This window comes from Temnothorax nylanderi, unplaced genomic scaffold (assembly GCF_030848795.1).
Source record: "Temnothorax nylanderi isolate EJ_2023f unplaced genomic scaffold, tnyl_v1.0 TNYL_tig0318_pilon, whole genome shotgun sequence".
Classification (NCBI taxonomy): Eukaryota; Metazoa; Arthropoda; class Insecta; order Hymenoptera; family Formicidae; genus Temnothorax; species Temnothorax nylanderi.
The window spans coordinates 96,349-114,550 of record NW_027249380.1 but is presented as its reverse complement, the minus strand read 5'-3'; the positions used below and the strand labels follow the sequence as shown (position 1 = coordinate 114,550).

The 18,202-nt window shown below is 33.7% G+C and overlaps 1 protein-coding gene across 12 annotated transcripts in view; it reads left to right on the top strand.

Moving 5' to 3' along the window:
- The window catches only part of LOC139781149 (CUGBP Elav-like family member 1-A), a 98,500-nt gene extending 81,410 nt beyond the window's left edge, over nucleotides 1-17,090 (top strand). For 3 of the 12 annotated variants that reach the window (XM_071719982.1, XM_071719978.1, XM_071719974.1), the window contains 5 exons: nucleotides 1,030-1,071; nucleotides 1,918-1,947; nucleotides 3,729-3,851; nucleotides 5,051-5,281; nucleotides 5,412-17,090. In XM_071719982.1, the coding sequence (XP_071576083.1) occupies nucleotides 1,030-1,071; nucleotides 1,918-1,947; nucleotides 3,729-3,851; nucleotides 5,051-5,281; nucleotides 5,412-5,539 (554 nt within the window). In that variant the 3' untranslated portion in view covers nucleotides 5,540-17,090. The remainder of the gene's footprint in view (nucleotides 1-1,029; nucleotides 1,072-1,917; nucleotides 1,948-3,728; nucleotides 3,852-5,050; nucleotides 5,282-5,411) is intronic. The other 9 variants (XM_071719984.1, XM_071719979.1, XR_011720438.1 and 6 more) reach the window with 8 other exon arrangements.
- Nucleotides 17,091-18,202: the final 1,112 nt, after the last annotated feature.

Sequence of the window (18,202 nt, the reverse complement as noted above, 5' to 3'; positions counted from 1 at the left end):
TAAGAAAGAATGATTAATCGTGAAACATGATCATTAAATGGGCATACAAGGCAGCATATTAAATGAAACGTATGGAAAATTTTAGTAACATGCATCTTCATCGTATTGTGTGCACACTGAACCGTGTAAATGTACAAATGTCTACAGGTAAGATGTACGGTTTCCGTAGTTAGTTGCGTAATTACCACCTCTCATTCATATCAACAAAACTAACACACCTTTGTTATTTTGCATGTACACGATATGACGCTTCTTCTATGATTTATGTAAAGTCAACAGAAAAGTAAGTTAAGTATGTAGACTGCTTCATTGCGTTTTTCACACATAAAGAGTTGTGCAAGTATTATTTGCACAGAAGCAAGTTTTTCATACAGTTATAATGAACAGTCCAGTCGACATTGAACAAAAATAGTAAATTCTAACACTGTAAGATAAAAGATTAGAAACAATATGCATGTATATTCTTTCATTTATTTCAATAATTTATGAAACTCATTGTCATCCATATGATCAAGGATAAATGAATAATCGATGATACATTTAAGTTATTAATATAAGCTGGCGTTTAGTTATTTGAAGGTACTGTTTTATACTAATTTATAATAAATAAAACTAAAAAGTATAATTATTAACAATGTATTTAACATTTTTATTGTGCTTTTTAACTTGTGAATTTTAATTTTATCAATTTATTGCAATTTATAATATAAAATTGTTTTCGTAGAATGATTTATTTATTACTTTATCGAGTAAAATATTCAAATAAAAATTTGCTTATGTTACAACGTGATAGCAAAAGACAAATATTTTTTTGCAGACGTTACCAGCTCGTCTTGCAAACTTGATTCCATCGTATTAATTTGACACAAGTGAAATTGTTGACTTTGCAAATTGTTTAGTGGCAATTAAAAATACAATATCGACGGCATCGCCGAGAAAATTTCGTCAAAGCATTTGTTTCACGTTATTATACCATGTACATATTATCGACTGCTTTAGCTAATATCGTGAACGTGTTTTGTGTTTCAGCATTAAGCGGCCTGGCGAATTCGACAGCAGGTATGTCGCTATGTACGTGTCGTATTGCCTGGTACAGTATTAACAATTACTAAATTAATTTCGATCATGCAAAAGGGGCCCTAATCCTGTTGATGGTCTGATTTCCCCATTTCGCTTATTTAATAGTGTACGTGCACGTGTGCGTGTGTGCACGTGCTTACACTTTCTCTCCCTTACCCTCCTCCCTCTCGAATTTCCTCATTTTCTCTGTTTCTATCAATGTATCAATTTTCATGATGGATATAAATTCGTTTTGTATGACTATATCGTAATTAATAAGGATTATATTATCCGAGTACAAGATATCAAAGCAAATGTTTCGAAAAAATTTCAATTAACGCTAATTACGAGAAAGAATTAGATATATATAAAGATGTTTCCGATATATATTAAAAATCGTACATTTTTAATTACGCGACGATTGAGTTTTATTTGTCAAAAATTTACTAATGATTTCTGTCTCAAGAACTTATTATAAAACTTTTATTATTTATTATGTTTTTAATTTTGTATAAAAATTTATTAAATAAAATTAAACATATACAATATAAAAATTAGAATCACAATATATGTGTAGTAGATAATATTGCATAGAAATTTACATAAAAGCGTATGGCATATTTTCCCGCAGAAATTATACTTGCCGATTGTTTAATTGTGAAGTTTCCATATATGCTATTATGTAAATTTGTATACAACCATCTTAAGCTACAGGTAGAAATATATTCTATTATTTTTAGAACGCGCTAGATATGTCATAACGCGCGAATGGCATTACAATCACATACTTTACGTTTCTTTTATTTTATGTGAACGTACATCACAATTTTAACGCTGCGTATTTTTTTTCGTGCGTAGCTGCTCTTCTGGGAAAAACAGGAAATACAGGTGAGATATTCATAGGAAGAGAAATTTTTTGGCTCGCATTCTCTTTATCGTGTATCACAGTATAATATATCTTCCTTTCGAATTCCTTTCTTGTCACTTCTCCTCTCTATTACATTGGTATATTTTTTATTATTGTCTTCTGTATATTGTAATGCAATATTGACAATTATTGTTGGCTGTAGATTTCGTTACTCATGCGGGTCTCCCCTGCTTCAATCAATGCTATATTTTGAGTTTTGTATATACCATAGTGCTCTTGTATAAGTGCTCATTTATAAAAACTCCAAAGGATTTAAAGAATATATGAAGTGTCCCATGCCCGTTTATTTAAGGCATTAAAATAGATTTACGTACTTAATAATTATAAATTTTTATAAGTAAAATGCTTGCAAATGAAAGAAGATAGTAAAATCTTATTTCTCTATCAAGTGAATTTTGTTTTTAATTTTAATTCAAGTATAAATCACAAATATTTTAGAGAAATATATGAAAAATATTAAAAACGATGAAAAAAATAGTGTTCAATCAAAATCACTGAGGAAAATTGTACTGAATGTCAAATCATTGAATTTTGTAAGCTGAAAAGTTGTGACGATAGTTCTATGACATTATGTACATATATTGTATCCACAAATATGAATAACCAAGCCAATTAGTAATTGATTGGTGCTGCACATTGAATTGTTGTAAAAATTTTCGCAGATATTGAATTAATGCATTAATTGGCGAGACCATGTTGATGCTTTTAGGAACGTGTAGATTTTTATTCTCCATCAATCGTTAATTGTAGTTTTTTAACAATATGTATATGATCTAAATCATTGTGTGTGTATATTTGAGATGTATTGGGAACATACGATTCTTGCACAAACGCTTATCGCAATTAATGGGTGCACGATTTTTCGTAATAAGAATTTAATCGGCAACAATACCTGTGCATAATGAAAAAAGAAGAGTAAGACTATTTCGTAAAACGCTTATTAACCCGGGTATTGGCGCGTGAATTTTTACCATATAAATTATCGTGCATGAAAACGTATTATACTTACAAATTTTTTAAATTTATTATCATTAATACCTCGTTATATAGCAAATTTCTATCTTTATACCGAAGAAGTATGACATTGCTCTTATGCTCTAAATTTAAACTGTTAAAATATTTATTAAATTCTTATCTCAAGCGAAATATTTTATATGTGCCACACTAAAATGTTTGTAATTTTATTTATTTATGCATATTTCAGATTTATTTATAAATTTTTTTGTATATTTCCTATTTAAAAAAATAATGTTAAAGACATGGATATTTTCACGTCGCTGAAACAATTTAATTAAGATTTACTAATAATTCTGATGAGATATGAGATTATCATAAATTTTATTACTATATCAATTTTAATATTAATAAATGTCATTATTCATAATTTAAATTTCAAATTTTTAACTGTAAATCCAGACTTTTTAAAATTAATGAATGTAATCTACAAAGAAAGATTGCCATAAAGAGTATATCAAATTTTTTTAATAAAGTTGTTCTTGCTTCTATTTTAAATAAATTTTCTCACATAAATATCAAATAGCAATATTTGATAGAATTAATATATTGCACAGCACAAATGCGTTGCTTTTTGCCTTTAATAGTAATAACAAACATAGAGCGACTGACATTCTTGCGATGTCGCAGCACGTGAGGCATGCCTCAGAAATAATTAAAAGCTTGGGTACCGAGATTTATACTTGAGAGAATCCGTAAAAAAATAACTATAATGTTCATCTTCAAGGGTCTACTGGGGGCAGTCTTAGTCCTGTAACATCTCTCACGCTCAATTCCTTGACGGGGACGCCGTTAAACGGGCTTCAGGACTCGCTGAGCAACGCCTATTCCAGCTTACAGCAGTATGCAGGTAATTATTTGGCTTGTCGAGCAACTTTCGATGTACACAGAAAATCGTTAAACGCAGTCACACTGCCTTTCTGCATCTTCGCGTAAATACGCAAAAGGTTACTTTCTAATAAGTAAACTGTGCGCATTAAAGCTCTCATTGGAAAGACGACGGTGACCGTGGAAAAGAAAGAGTTGCATAGTGAGTAATAATGAATAGATTGCCTGAATCTATATTTCTGTGGATCGTCCCACGTTTTAATGTCAAGCCCTTCATATGGTTGACTTTCGAATTAATGCATTTGCGCGCCACGGAATTGTCATATTCAATGTCAATATTCAAAACAAGGAAACTATCTGATTGACGCTACGAAATGCTATTAATAAAACACTATTATTAAAATGTCACGAGAGAATTATTATCTTCTTAAATAAAAATTGGCAGGCTTTCCTTGCGTTTGTTATTATATCTTCGCACATTTGATATCGCGTATTTAACGCCAGCTCAAGTTATATAATTTTATATCTTTCCTATGGAACATTACATAAAATAAATGCAAATATGAGAGATTTTAAAATTGGCCGATTAATTTGCGATTTAAGCAAATTAGCCGCTGGAAGTATCGGAATGTGGAAGTGAACCAAATGAATGCTTGAAAGAAAAACAACCGATAGGTTCGCATGTGCCTATTGGAATAGCCATGTATCCCAGCGCACAAGATATACTCATGAAAATCGAACAAGTGGAAATAATATGTGTGTGTTAATAGTGTCACGGTTGCGAGTATTGGAGAGCTTAAAATTGCGTTCTCTTATAATACTATATATATATTTTGTATATCATATAATAATTACTTATTTCTCATTTTATATATCGCGTAACGAGCTTATATGCTTATATTATTTAGAGTAGATAGAAGTGATTAAGATATAGATTCAATAGTTAAACCTATTTGGTGTGTCTCTGTACGCTGGGACGTGCCAAGCCAATGCATAGAGTTGTATTGATGAACCGGAACTGTTCATTGCAAAGTGATATAAATCAAGTTTGAGAAATAATTGATCTACGATTAAGATCTAATTACGAAAATTATTTTAAAAAATACGTTGCTCTTGGCGAGACTTTCAACATAAGATTTACATCACTTGGAAGAATATATGACTGGGATTGTATCCTCGCGATAATCTAGCGCGAGTACCAACAACATACTCGGATTTCAGGGTTTCCCGCGTTCACGGCAGCTGCGGCTGCTGCGGCGGCGGCAGCGCAGAAGACGAAGTTCAGCAGCACGGACAAGCAGATCGAGGGTCCCGAAGGTTGCAATCTCTTTATCTACCACCTGCCGCAAGAATTCAACGACACGGACCTCATCTCTACCTTTTTGCCCTTCGGCAACGTCATATCCGCCAAAGTTTTCATAGATAAACACACGCACATGAGTAAATGCTTTGGTAAGTCGAGTTCACGTTAACGAACGGGATAAGATGCAAGTATTTAAACATACAAATAAATGTTGTGCGTACGAGTGATAGGAAGCAATACGGACGAAATGGTATTCTGCATTTTGCAATGTTATTTCAGGTTTCGTGTCGTATGACAATGCGTCGAGCGCGCAAGCGGCGATCCAAACGATGCACGGTTTCCAGATTGGCATGAAGCGACTGAAGGTCCAGTTGAAACGGTCCAAGGACGCCTCCAAGCCATACTAGCTGATGTCACACAACGTTCGTAGGTAGATACCAAGGACTACTCGGACACCTTGGCCCGACGACGTCCTTAGTCGGGACGACGCTCGCGCATTTAATTAATTAACAACCGCGATGGTTGATGATTATTCCGCAGCGGAATCGCGTCTAGCGGATAGGTCTAGGTAGACATGCGAAAGTATTAGGTGGCAGTATTCCACGGTACTCTCTAGTCAAGCAGTATTTTCCACGAAGGTAGCGAGGTTAACGGGCTATGATCGAGCGTTCTATCGGACGCCGAAGAGGAGACGTCGCCGCTCGACACCTTCGCCGTCCTATCGAAAACGAGGCTGTGATAATCCAGAAGACTCTCTTGTCTCCGTCGGACTGACTTTTCTTCCGAGGTGCAGGAACGTAATTTATTCTTTTAACGTGTCGCTTGTGCGAACTGTCCCGCCGAACTGTCTTCTCTCTTCTACCTGCCGGTCCGCCCATGTGTGAACACATTTAGTATATTTTTTTAATCCAACAATCTATCTATTCTGTTCACGTCGTCCGTGTCACATCGCGATTATATATCGTGTTACGTCTGTTAACTTTTCCAGTGCCGAGTATAAATATAGAAATCCCGCTTTTTTTTTCGACAATCCATTTCAGTAATTTTAACAGGAAACGGGATAGGATTAATGAATCAGTATTAACTCATTATTCTTTCGGACCACTTGATTTCGTAGCCTGTGATGATCGATTTCGGAGACTACGACCGATATTTCTAAAGCTCATTCAGATTTAGTGAATCCGACGAGATATAATTGATTAAGATTAATTATAATCGCGCGCGATCAATTCTTTTAGGAATTAAATGAACTGTTTTTTTCATGTCGAGAGCACCCTTGCGAATCGAATTTTAAGAAACGTTGATATATATGTTGAGTACTGTTTATATATTCTCGTCAAAAATAAGGGATTTTGCATGCAAGAGATATGCGAATACTTATTACGCTTTCATAGAAGACAAAGAAATTTGCATGTAAAGGCTTCGTGATGTGATTGTGATATATCTATCCATTTCGAATCTCTTAATTCGACTTTTGCCGTCGCAAAAATTACAATCGGTATTCAGTTTTCAAACTAAATGGCTCTAGCCGCTTTCTAAAGACTTCTCTGTTTATACGAGACGTATAAAGACTCTTCAAGTTTAAATGTAATTCGATTTTCGGGTTGAAGCTCATGTCAGGTTAAAATTATACCCACAGGATATGGGTTTTAGCGGCGCGCATTTAGCGTTAAACGTGCTCATTCATTTCTGCATTCGGTTTATCTAGCACGAAGAACGCACATAATCTAAACATATGGTGGGAATAGCCATGTTCATCGCTAAATGCGCAGCGGTATAATACGGAGTTTTTCAAATATTCACCCGTAACATCCGCCCGTACTTATCGCACGGTCTCGAAAATATGTTCGTATCTTCAAATCTCGGAGGTACAAGCCTGGCGGCACGTTCCCGGATGATGCAATCAAACTACATCTCGTTGCAAAGGCTGTCAGTAAAGCTTTCTGTGCTAACTTACTGTTGCACAAAGTGAAATTACGTACGTGAAGTTCACTAACAACGTAGCTTTTCCCTTAGGAGGGTAAGACTAGTGACTTTGCTTTGAATTTTCACGCAGCGTTCGAGTCCGTACCTCGTAACCATTTGACGATTTGACTTTTCTCTCTGTTTTTTCTTTCTGTATTTTTTTTGTAATTTATCTCTTTCTATTTTTTAATTTCTCTATCTTGTTCTTTACACCAATAACTAGTAGTAGTTTGAGCTGGTATAATTCAGCCGGCAGATACGGAGCGATAAACGCAAAGATCTATCTCACTCATTGTAATTATGTCAGCAGCTATATCGCGTGTATCTCCTTTATTGTTCGAGGCGCACAGAATTCGATACGTTTTTCACGTGATAATAATATCACTAAGTTTTCTATGGTTAATCACGCTACGACGCTTTATTAGTTAGTAATACTAACATTGCTATGTGATTTTTTGGGGGGAGGGGGGAGGGATATGCAACCGATCGTCACAGGCGGTGGGTGAGCCAATTGTTTCCATTAAGATAAGAAACTAATTTATGTTCGAGAAGAATATTGATTTTGGTTTAATAATCGATAACAAACTGCTTTCGGCCATAAAACTGCTGTAGAAAATATCATATGTAACTGTACTGACTGCTGCAGTTGTTATCTGTAATCTGAATCTGGAAACTATTGGCGAATTTCACCGATTGCGTTGCATTAGCAACGAGTTTTCACAGATGCGCTGTCGAACACTTTGTTTCTCTTTCCTTGTGACTGTCTGTCAAGCTGAATAAAGTGGACGCTCGTTGCTCGTGTTTAAAAAGGACGACTCGGTAAAGTACTCGCGTACACGCATGCACGGTGTCGTCTCCGTTTGAAGGCCCCGCAAACAATTTCGTTTGACTCTTCAATGTAGCTCGATCATCATATCTTTTGTGCGCTAATTGTCTCATCAGACACGTAGCTCTCGAGATATTGTTTTATCGAAACGGTATTATAACTCAATAAAGCAGTATCTCGAAGTCATTTTATTGACTCTTATTTTTTTTAATCATCAACGTAAGAAGTCGCGAAATTATATATTTTATCTTCTGATAATATATTTATTCTGTGAAGTTCTCTTCTTTAAGGAACTGATTATAAGGCATGTTCGTTTTGTGACGGATAATAACGACCAAACAAATTAAAAATTTGTATGATATATTTGTTGTTATCCGTCGTTATCTGAAATGCGAGTCTGCGGAGGCAGTTGGGCGCGGTAGATTTTCGCGGGGCCTCGGAGGAGCCGTCACCGCGCGCGTTTGCTCGGGGACGAAACCTTTCATATCTGGTGTGTGGTGGTGACTAACATGTCCGTGTGTTTGTTTGTGTGCCAGCAGGTGGCCTGTGACGTTGTGACCGTGTACTCTCGATCGGAGTCGCCGTGCCATGTCAGTCTCAGTCAGTCAAATCGGTACCGGTCGTTTGCTCGACCGGTCGATCGATCAGTCACAATTCCCCGGTCAGTTTCTCGATCAGTCTATCTGTGTCTGTCGGTGCCTGTACAAAGAGCAACCCACGCCCACGCGCTCTCACTTCTACCGTAAGATCCTCCGCCTTGTCGACCTCTTCTCTATATCTGTTCATTTCATCCCCTCAACCTCTCGCGCGCCCATACACGCCTGTCCACGAGGTCGCGATACATCGTTCATATCCTCGCGATCGCACCGAGAGGATTGCCTCGCCGATTTTCGAACGGTTACTCGTTCCCTCGATCGCACACCTGCGCATGTAGAACACCGGACGATCGAATCCACGCAGGAGAATTCACGATGCTGGGCGAGCGAAAAGTCGCGACCGAGAAAGTGCGCACGAAATGCGGAGGGACACGACGAAGAAGGCCGAGAAAGTGGGGACGGAAAGGAAGACGATGCACCGACCGACCGACCTGGGTTCCTCAAGCGAAGCTAAACGCGGCTATGTTAATTGTCTGTCCAATCTCCCCCCCCCCCTCCCGCCCTTGTATATACAAGATATATAAATATATTATGCATATATGTACATACGCATATATGTGTTACGTGTGTATGTTATGTGCGTGCGTCTCGAGAGCCGCGACGAGGATTCTCGTGGTTGACTTAAACTAGGCGACGCGACGGCTCCACGTCTCGCGGTGAAAGAGAACGAAATGACGAAAGCGGGGAACGTGCGGCACGAGCTGTGCGCGAGAAATTTTTCTTATACATAACTATACATAATACATAGTTATATAAATACATGGTCATAAATCGAATTATCGACTGAGAACTATTTTTATCGGCTCTACTATCGGGATCGCTGTCAACGCCTCGCAGCGCCTGTTTATACATAGGTATACATATGCATATATAAGTGTGTATGTATCGCGGCAAATTGGGCGTGTAGACGAGATATAAATGTATGTGTGTATGAAGAAGCACGAGAGACGGAGGCTGGAAAGGGAAACGCGAACGGACGAACAATGATCGTGCGGGACCGATGCGCGTGCGATTTCTTAGGCTTAAATCGTGCAGATATATATATATATATACCAAATACGAAACGGATACAAAGAATTGAAACAAAACAAAAGGAAAACCGATAGACAGCGAAGAAATGAATATAAGAGACATTTTGTAGTAAATGACTTTGTGATAAGATTGTAACGTACAGGGGACCGTGGTTTCATACCGAAACTGGGCCGGGTCGCTCAGGAATAGCACATCAGGCGTCACACATTCGTGCATCCAATTCTATAACGCCGTCAAAGCGAATATAGACAAGTACGCGAGATGCGACAAATTTTTAATGAATTTTAATATCGGACGAGTTTCCCGACCGCACACTTGCATCGTCTTCTTCGTCGAATTCATAAATTGCACTTTATGCGATTAATCTTAGGTCTTCACGAAAGTTACGTATCGGACGGGTTATCTGGATCGATTCAACCAACTAAAAGTCTCTCATCAAAGTGATATACTGTAAAATAAAAAAAAAAGAGTTGCTATAATAATTTTGAAACAATTTCGCAATCAGAAAGAGATTCGCTATCGAATAGGCTTACATCAATGCAAAATATTTTGGGATAACTCATTCTTAATAATGTGAAACAAATTCGATGAATTTGCTTCTTGGAAAAGTTCTGTCGATCATGAATCGGTTTGTTGATTTTGGATAATTAAATTAATAAACAAATGTGATTCTACGTAAGACTTATCTTTGCATTATTTCTAAAAATGATTGATGATCGCAATTTTTATTATAACTTATCGAGAGAAAAATTAAACGTATCGATATTTACGTTGCAATTAATGCAATTGACTTTGATTAAAATAGATTTATACATCTTGCTTTTTAAGTGCAGATAATATATGAATGAAATTTAGAGTGAAATATTTCCGAAAACACGTGATAAAACGATTAGTATAGATATTTTCAGCTGGACGAACATCGTGAAAATTGGTTGCACGACGAAGCTGTGCGATGATTGTATTCGAACGAAACAAATCAAGATCGTACAAGAATAATATATACAGGGTTAGTGATTAAAAAGAAGTCATTTTAAGTACTCTAGTCTGGATGTAAAAATGCCTTCGTGGATGTTAATTTAACATGAAAATGTGAGACATTTTATAATCGATCGCGTTTAATTAGATTACGTTGCATAATAAGAATTAACATTTTGTAGAATCTGAATTAATGCAAAGTAGATTTTTTTCTCTCATATACGATTTATACTTTGAAATTATTATTCTCTGTTTATTTGGATCTTACTTTTAAAGTTTTTATGAGTTAAACGCACGAGTATTAAAAACATTCTTATCTCAATACATTTTCTATTTTCCACGAGTTTAAAACCATTAAAAACCGCCTTTTCTCGAAATTTGTTCGCCACATTATCGAAGCGACAGAATCTTGCGCAACTATCCTTTCATTATTATCATGTCACCTTTCGTAATCGCACACACAAATCCACACTTCCAATTTCGATAAAATACATATCCTTCAATTTATTTCTTTTCTCGCATAGTCTTGTCTATATTAAGCAAAACAAGTTTGCGTGCACTCAATTATTGAATGGCAGGACCCAGGACCTATTTCTATTGTCTTTGTAAAAATATATGGATAAATATAAAAATATGGATATATATTGTCTTTTTATCTTTTTTTGGAATATTTCAAGTGGAATAGTCAATGTCATTTCTGACTTGAAAATTGAATGAGAAGATAATTTATTTGTGTTATAGATGGGCTTATGTAATAATAATTTTTTGATATATCTTTTAAAACAGAATAAATTCTGTCATTTCATATTGTTAATTATCATTTACGATTAAGTGTACGTAGCCTTGTTTTGTCACCAGCAACGTTAACATGCACACGTGCGTCAGACCAAATAAACGGAGCTTCGGCGTCATTGCAAGATAAACTGTGTGCAAGCGGGCAATTTTATCTAACATTTGCGATTGTCTTTGAGTAGTAGAGAACGTCGTGCTCCGGATTACCAAAGATGTGTCTTTAATTAATTGATGTACTTACGCAACCCTAACGACTAATCCAAGTCAGTGTTAAAGGTCTACGCATGAATAAGGACTATTTATGTATAGAATATCTATATTATTGCCTCATATGTGATGTAAATACCGATAAATGACAAAGTTAGCAGTTGTTTATTCTTAAATTATGTATACTTAAAAAACACAGAACATACAATTATACGATAATATTTTTATTGATATGTTCAAAAATATTAGAAAAATTATTTTTTTATCTTCTAAATCGACATAAGTATGAATTTTAAGCAAATTATTCGAGAACATAAAAAATTATCGATCATAAAAATTAAACATCAAAAGATGATATCAATACCAATCGGCAAAACTTAATTAAACCTTTTTTGGTATGCGCACAAATGGTTACCAGACATATAAGTAATAATCTCGAAATTATATGTAAAATATTATAAGTTTTAGACAGGAATAATTTTGATATTCAACACACTTAAGCCATGCGTGGATGGTTAACACTGATCTACATCGATTAAATCGATTAACTAACAATAGAAAACGAGCACGCATACACATTAGTCTTGTGCGTATATACAAATAGAGCCTAGTCACAAATATTGTTTAATGATTGAAAAATCGCTTCTATGTTCGTGTCATTTTCATCATTGTTCTTCAGCACGTGCGTTGACACTGTTGTTAGTGCTACGTTTATTATGGCTATTATTATTGCTATGTTTATCTTTACTAGTTATATCTGTTATCCTAATTTGATTACTATTATTATAAGAGAAAATTCTTATTATTACTTAATATTATTATTCTACTACTATTATCATTATACGGTCATTATTATTTTATTACTAGTATTATATGTTTATATTATCAGTACTTGTGCCAATGATGGCGATACTACCATTGGCATTTATTATTACTATTATGACTATTACTTTTATATGTATTATTACTAGCACTTTGCGCGCGACAGAGATCGTGATTATCAATAGCTATTACACTGTTGCTAATATCGATCGCTCGCTCGCTAATTTAGTGTTGGCAATGGCAGACTATCAGTTTAAGTCAGAATCAGAATTATTTAAGTACTTTTATGTCCATTTTTACAGGACGTTAATATACGAAGATTTAATTCATTTACTGTAAAAACGAATCGCGTATCATGTGCGATCATTACATGGTCAAATAAGGATCACTTGTTGAGACGATTATTTCCAAATGAAGTATATGTTATAATAATACGGGATAATGTACTTACGACGAATGATTTATTTTCATGTTCGTTTTTATATTACTCACCCAAAGATTGGATACAAATTGGTTCACGAAAGCGAAATGTGATGTTTGAAATGTCTTTTTTTCAGCGTTCGTCAAAATAGTTGCAAATGCTTGCAAAGTTTTAGCAACAGATCATACAAAATACGTTTTTTGTAATGTAAGAGATATAAACACGGAGATTTTTGGTATCTCAAAGAAACGGAAATGAGTAGATAGATATTTTTGGCATCATTATAATTATTCCCTCCATTCTTATGTAACTAAGAGATATTTACTCTTATATTGTTTATCTTATAAACGTTATGAATAATACTTAACGAAGTCGAAGTAGAAGGCTCCAGTAGTGAATCACTAAATGGAAGGAACGGGCTAATTATGAGCCATTTTCTTGAACATGCTTTATTGTTAATTCGAAATTAATAATGAATAATTAGCCCGTTCCTTCCACTTAATACTTAATTGGTTTCGCGCTGCATTAGTAATATAAGTTTTCCCTCTTTCTCTTTCATACATGAACCGATCAATTTAGTGATCCTATTCGACCAACGTTTCAATGGTACGACCGTCTATCCGAATTATTATTATACGATTTTTACAATTGTAATCTAAATCTGTTGATAGAGTATGTTTTTGTTTTTAAATGTTTGAGCTATTACCTCGTAAGATTACTGTTATACTGTTGAGTATACCGTATTTGCGTCGTTAACAATCTGTCGTGCTTCTTTATTTTTGTTTTCTTACATGCTAAATCGAATTTTTGTTCTTTTCTTCTTAGTTTGTTCGTCCACTGCGTTTCTCTCCTCTGATAATGTATGTCTTTTTTTATTAAAAGATGGGAATGCGCTATTATCGGAGTTAACGAGATGATAAATCGTGTCCAGTCGAATGTACAAATCTACTCTTGATTTTAATATGTTGAGTGTCAGTTATTGTGTGTGGACACGTTGCTGAAGTCATATTTTAATCTTATAAGATGAAAGCAAAATAATAATAACAGAATTAATTAAATCTAGTAATTAGTTTAATTTAAATGTTAATAGCTAATTAAATTCTGGAATTTGATAATGACAGAATAATATATGCCAATAAATGAGACATCGAAATTCGATCAGTATTTCAAATATTTGTGCTCAGCGCTCAACATGTTAAACGTTTTAAATATTGCAAATATGGTGCGGTATTCAGTACTTAAATTAACTGCAAAGAGTACTTAGACACGTAAAGGGTAATTCATCAAAATACAAATTTTTAAGAGCAATATTTTTATGAATTTGTAACTCAAGTTTACTCTCAGATAATGGATGTATTTTATCAATATATTAAAGTATACATGAGAAGCAAATTTCTATTTCTTAATGGATATTAACATTATGTAACTTAAAAATCACGACGATCATCAAGATGCTCCGAAAAGTGCGATTAATCCCACTCTTATAATTAGATTGATTTAACCATCGACGAAGAACAATCGTGAATGCGAATAGAGTACCGAGACTTATCGCTGTAATTACCTTACATGCACGTTGGCAATTTTTCGCATACGCGCGTATGTACGTGGCACGTACGGACGCGCATATTTGTATTCGGGCATTAAATGTACGGTTTTTTTTCTTTTGTGTATACATCTCTGCATACGTACAGAGTATACGGATGTATATATACGACGTGAGTGTTGCGTATGTGATGGTATTTGCCTTCTGTCGCCGTGTGTAACGCCGTTACGCGTTTATTCTTAATCCTCCACTTTTCGTTTAGTTCTATCATTTCTCTATTCTTTTCTTTTTTTTTCTTTTTTTTGTTTAACAGCTATTGTTCGACCTTAAACAGCTGGCGGCGAAACCGCGGAGATTGTCGGCGTGTATAATTAAATATACTTATATTTTCTTTTCTGTTTCGCTTAATCTACAATGCGATCAGCATGTGGCGTATGTTAAAAATAACAATATATATATTTATTTTGTTGTTTTAATTTTTTTCTTCGCTTTACTACCATTCCTATGATCCTGATCCCTTATTGATTGCCATATTTGACCACCGCTTTTAGCGGATAGCTGTAGAAAAATTGTGCAAAGTATTTGACCACCTTTTTCATGTTTTGGTTTACACTATATGGTTTCGATTTAACCCCTTAACGATAGAGGATGTTTTTTTTTCTTCAAGTACAGAAAACTAAATGTTAATGAATGGATTAATTTGCTCATGATAGAAAATAAGTTGCTAATAAATTTGTTCAAATCTAATTGTCAAGTGTGATATTATGGCGATAACAATGATTTATCGGTTGTAACATTTATATATAGCGAAATCTTACAGATCTGTAATGAATACCTGACTTAAGGGGTTAAGTCATCATAAATGAGTAAAATAGCTTTATATAGATACATATCTTTTGCATTGTACATAACTATATGTGTACTGCGTGCTCCAAAGATACTAACGATACAAATGTAGCAACTGATGAAAGATGTATACGAATAATTAAATTTTTTATGCAGCATAATTCGCATAATCTCTTAAGATTTTTTATTTTCTCACGTTTACGCGGAATTGTTTATTTTATAAATAAATTCTATTTTGAAAGACAAATTAAAAAGTATATATAAATTGGAGCGAAATAATTAGTTTTAATCTTCTGTTGGCTCATGTGACTTCGAAGCAACATATAATCAATTTTTTAATTTGCTAATATCAAAAGAATGTCTTTAAATTATTTATTGTTTTTAAAAATACGAAAATCTCATAAATAAATTTAATATAATTCGACACCTATTACTAGATTGATAAAATAAATATTAATTTTTGGAAAAAAAAGATATTCGTTCAGACATACAACGCACAGCACTTCTAAAATAAATCTATACTATTTTAATGTCATTCAGCGTGTATACTTCTTTAAAACTTTTTATTCATTCAGCTGTTATTTATCAAATCAATCTCCAAATATAAAATTTGCAACAAATGATTGCCCTTTCCTACAACATTTTTTACCAAAATATTCTCGTGTTATTGTATATGTATAATTATGTTGAAATTTCGTTTCTTTGTTATTGATATGTAAATATCAAAATTTAGATCGCGGAATAATTAATAATAGATAAAAAGAAAACAGGAAGTAAGAATGTGTTTGAGTGACTGATTTAAACGACTGATTCAGATCTTGCGCCTGGAAACAAATCGCTTCGATTGTAATCTCTATGATAAAATTTTAGAAATTTCCTCGATCAGAAAAAAGTTAACCGGAAATATCACTTTTTTATCATAATCTTATCACTTTTACACGTTATATACGTTTTGTACATAAATCGGCAAATTCATCAGTCATTTAATGCGGACAAACGAGAATAGCCGTAATACTTGCTTTCAGAAAGCTATTTTATTTTTGCGACTTTCAAATTATATATATAAGATTATTATTTTCAATTTATTTTTAATTATATATATTAGTTAAGTTAATATATGTATATGCACTGTTTATTAAGTTCCTATATTGCATTCATGTCGATGTTGAAAGCAGTATTACTTCAAGTTGGGATGTGCAATCTAAATGTAACACTTAACACTCGTATATTGGGGACTTGACATAAAAAAGTCTATAAAATTATATTTTTAGAAAATGATTTTTCGTTATAGAAGATATTACGTGCCAAGAACATATTGATAGCAGTGCAAAAGCTGTCACTGATGTTGAATAAGAACATTCGTAAAGTACAAAATGAGAGTAAAAGAACTTTTTATAAATAAATAAAGTATAACAGGTATTTCAAATTGTATCTTTCTTCAGGATTTCGTTTCTTCTGATATTAACAATCTTTTTTATGTGTCAAGCCTTCGATTACATGAGTGTGCACACAAGTTGTGATCTTTCTTTTGTTGCTCATACATAGAGAGAGAGAGAGCATATGAGTTGTACAGAATCCGCACGCACACCCGCAACAATCATTCGACGAATTAGTATGTAGACTGTACATAGGCCGTACCTAGCTCGTAAGGATATTTTTTGTACGCAGCAAAATCCCGAGTGAGTTATTGTATCGTCATCGTCTGCCATGATTTCTGTGGAGAGTACGTGTGTTCACAGTGGCGCTTAGAAGACCGATGCTCAGATTAAATTTTAACAAATCAATTGTATAATAAACTTGTCGGATTTACTATGATGCATCAATATTTTGTAGATATCATACAATACAATTGCAAAAAGTCAAAGAGACAGAATTACAATCTTTTATTTTGTCATCCTATGTCCTTTGTTTATCATTAAACGATCGCGATATATGTCAAGGATACAAAAAAATAAAAACTGTTCTTTAAACGGTGATAAAATATTAATGTTCTTCAGTAATTTTCTTTACTGATTTAACTTTTCTTGAAGATATGCGTCTGATTCGATTCCCTTATAAATCAATGTTAGGTGTCTAAGGAATTACACTTAAGTCGGCAAATATAATCGCGCCTGCAATTAAAAATTTCTCGGCTAACCAGAATTAAGAGTAACCATCTCTGAAATGTACATGTCGCTCTCGATGTTCGATTTATACGATGCGGGTTCTTTCTAGACTGCAAGTGGACAAAATTCATGCAAATGACAAATGCACATATGTAATATACTGGATCTATCATAAATGTGAGCTGCTACTTCAGAAGCGTATTCTACTCATCAAAATTAGCAAAAATGTTCATATAAAAAGATATGTCCAAAAATACGCTGTTTACAATTATGACTGGGTTGGAACTTAAGCTAATTACAAAGTGTATTATTTTATTTTCAACAATATAAAACAGTAGAAAATAAAAGTGAAATAAAACAAATCTTAAACCAAACGTTTAAAGTAAGCATCCCTAGCTAAAATACACTACTCGTCTTCTTAGCGAGCTTCTCACTTTTCCCATTTTTGGGCATATAAACTTTTTTAATAATATTTAAATGAACTTTTTTGCTCATTTCGTTCATGTCGAGTAGAATATGCTCCTGAAACCACATTTATGATACATGATATATATTCAAGATTTATCATAAATTAACTTGGAGTTTACGTTTAATTTGAATGTATATATAAATTATTCTAATTTATATATATAATTATGCTAATTAATTAACTGTTAAATAATTGCTTTTTTTCTTTTTGAAATTGGAAAAACTGATAAAATCCCAAAATAATATAAAAGTTACATAAACTTAAAATTATTAGATTTTATACATATATAATGTTTCGAATATATAATACTGTCATAATTTTCTAATTAAAAAGATGATATTTATTGATATTTAAAACGGTTAAAAATTAACTTTCTTTGCATTCAATATAAACTGTGTAAGTGTCATCTGC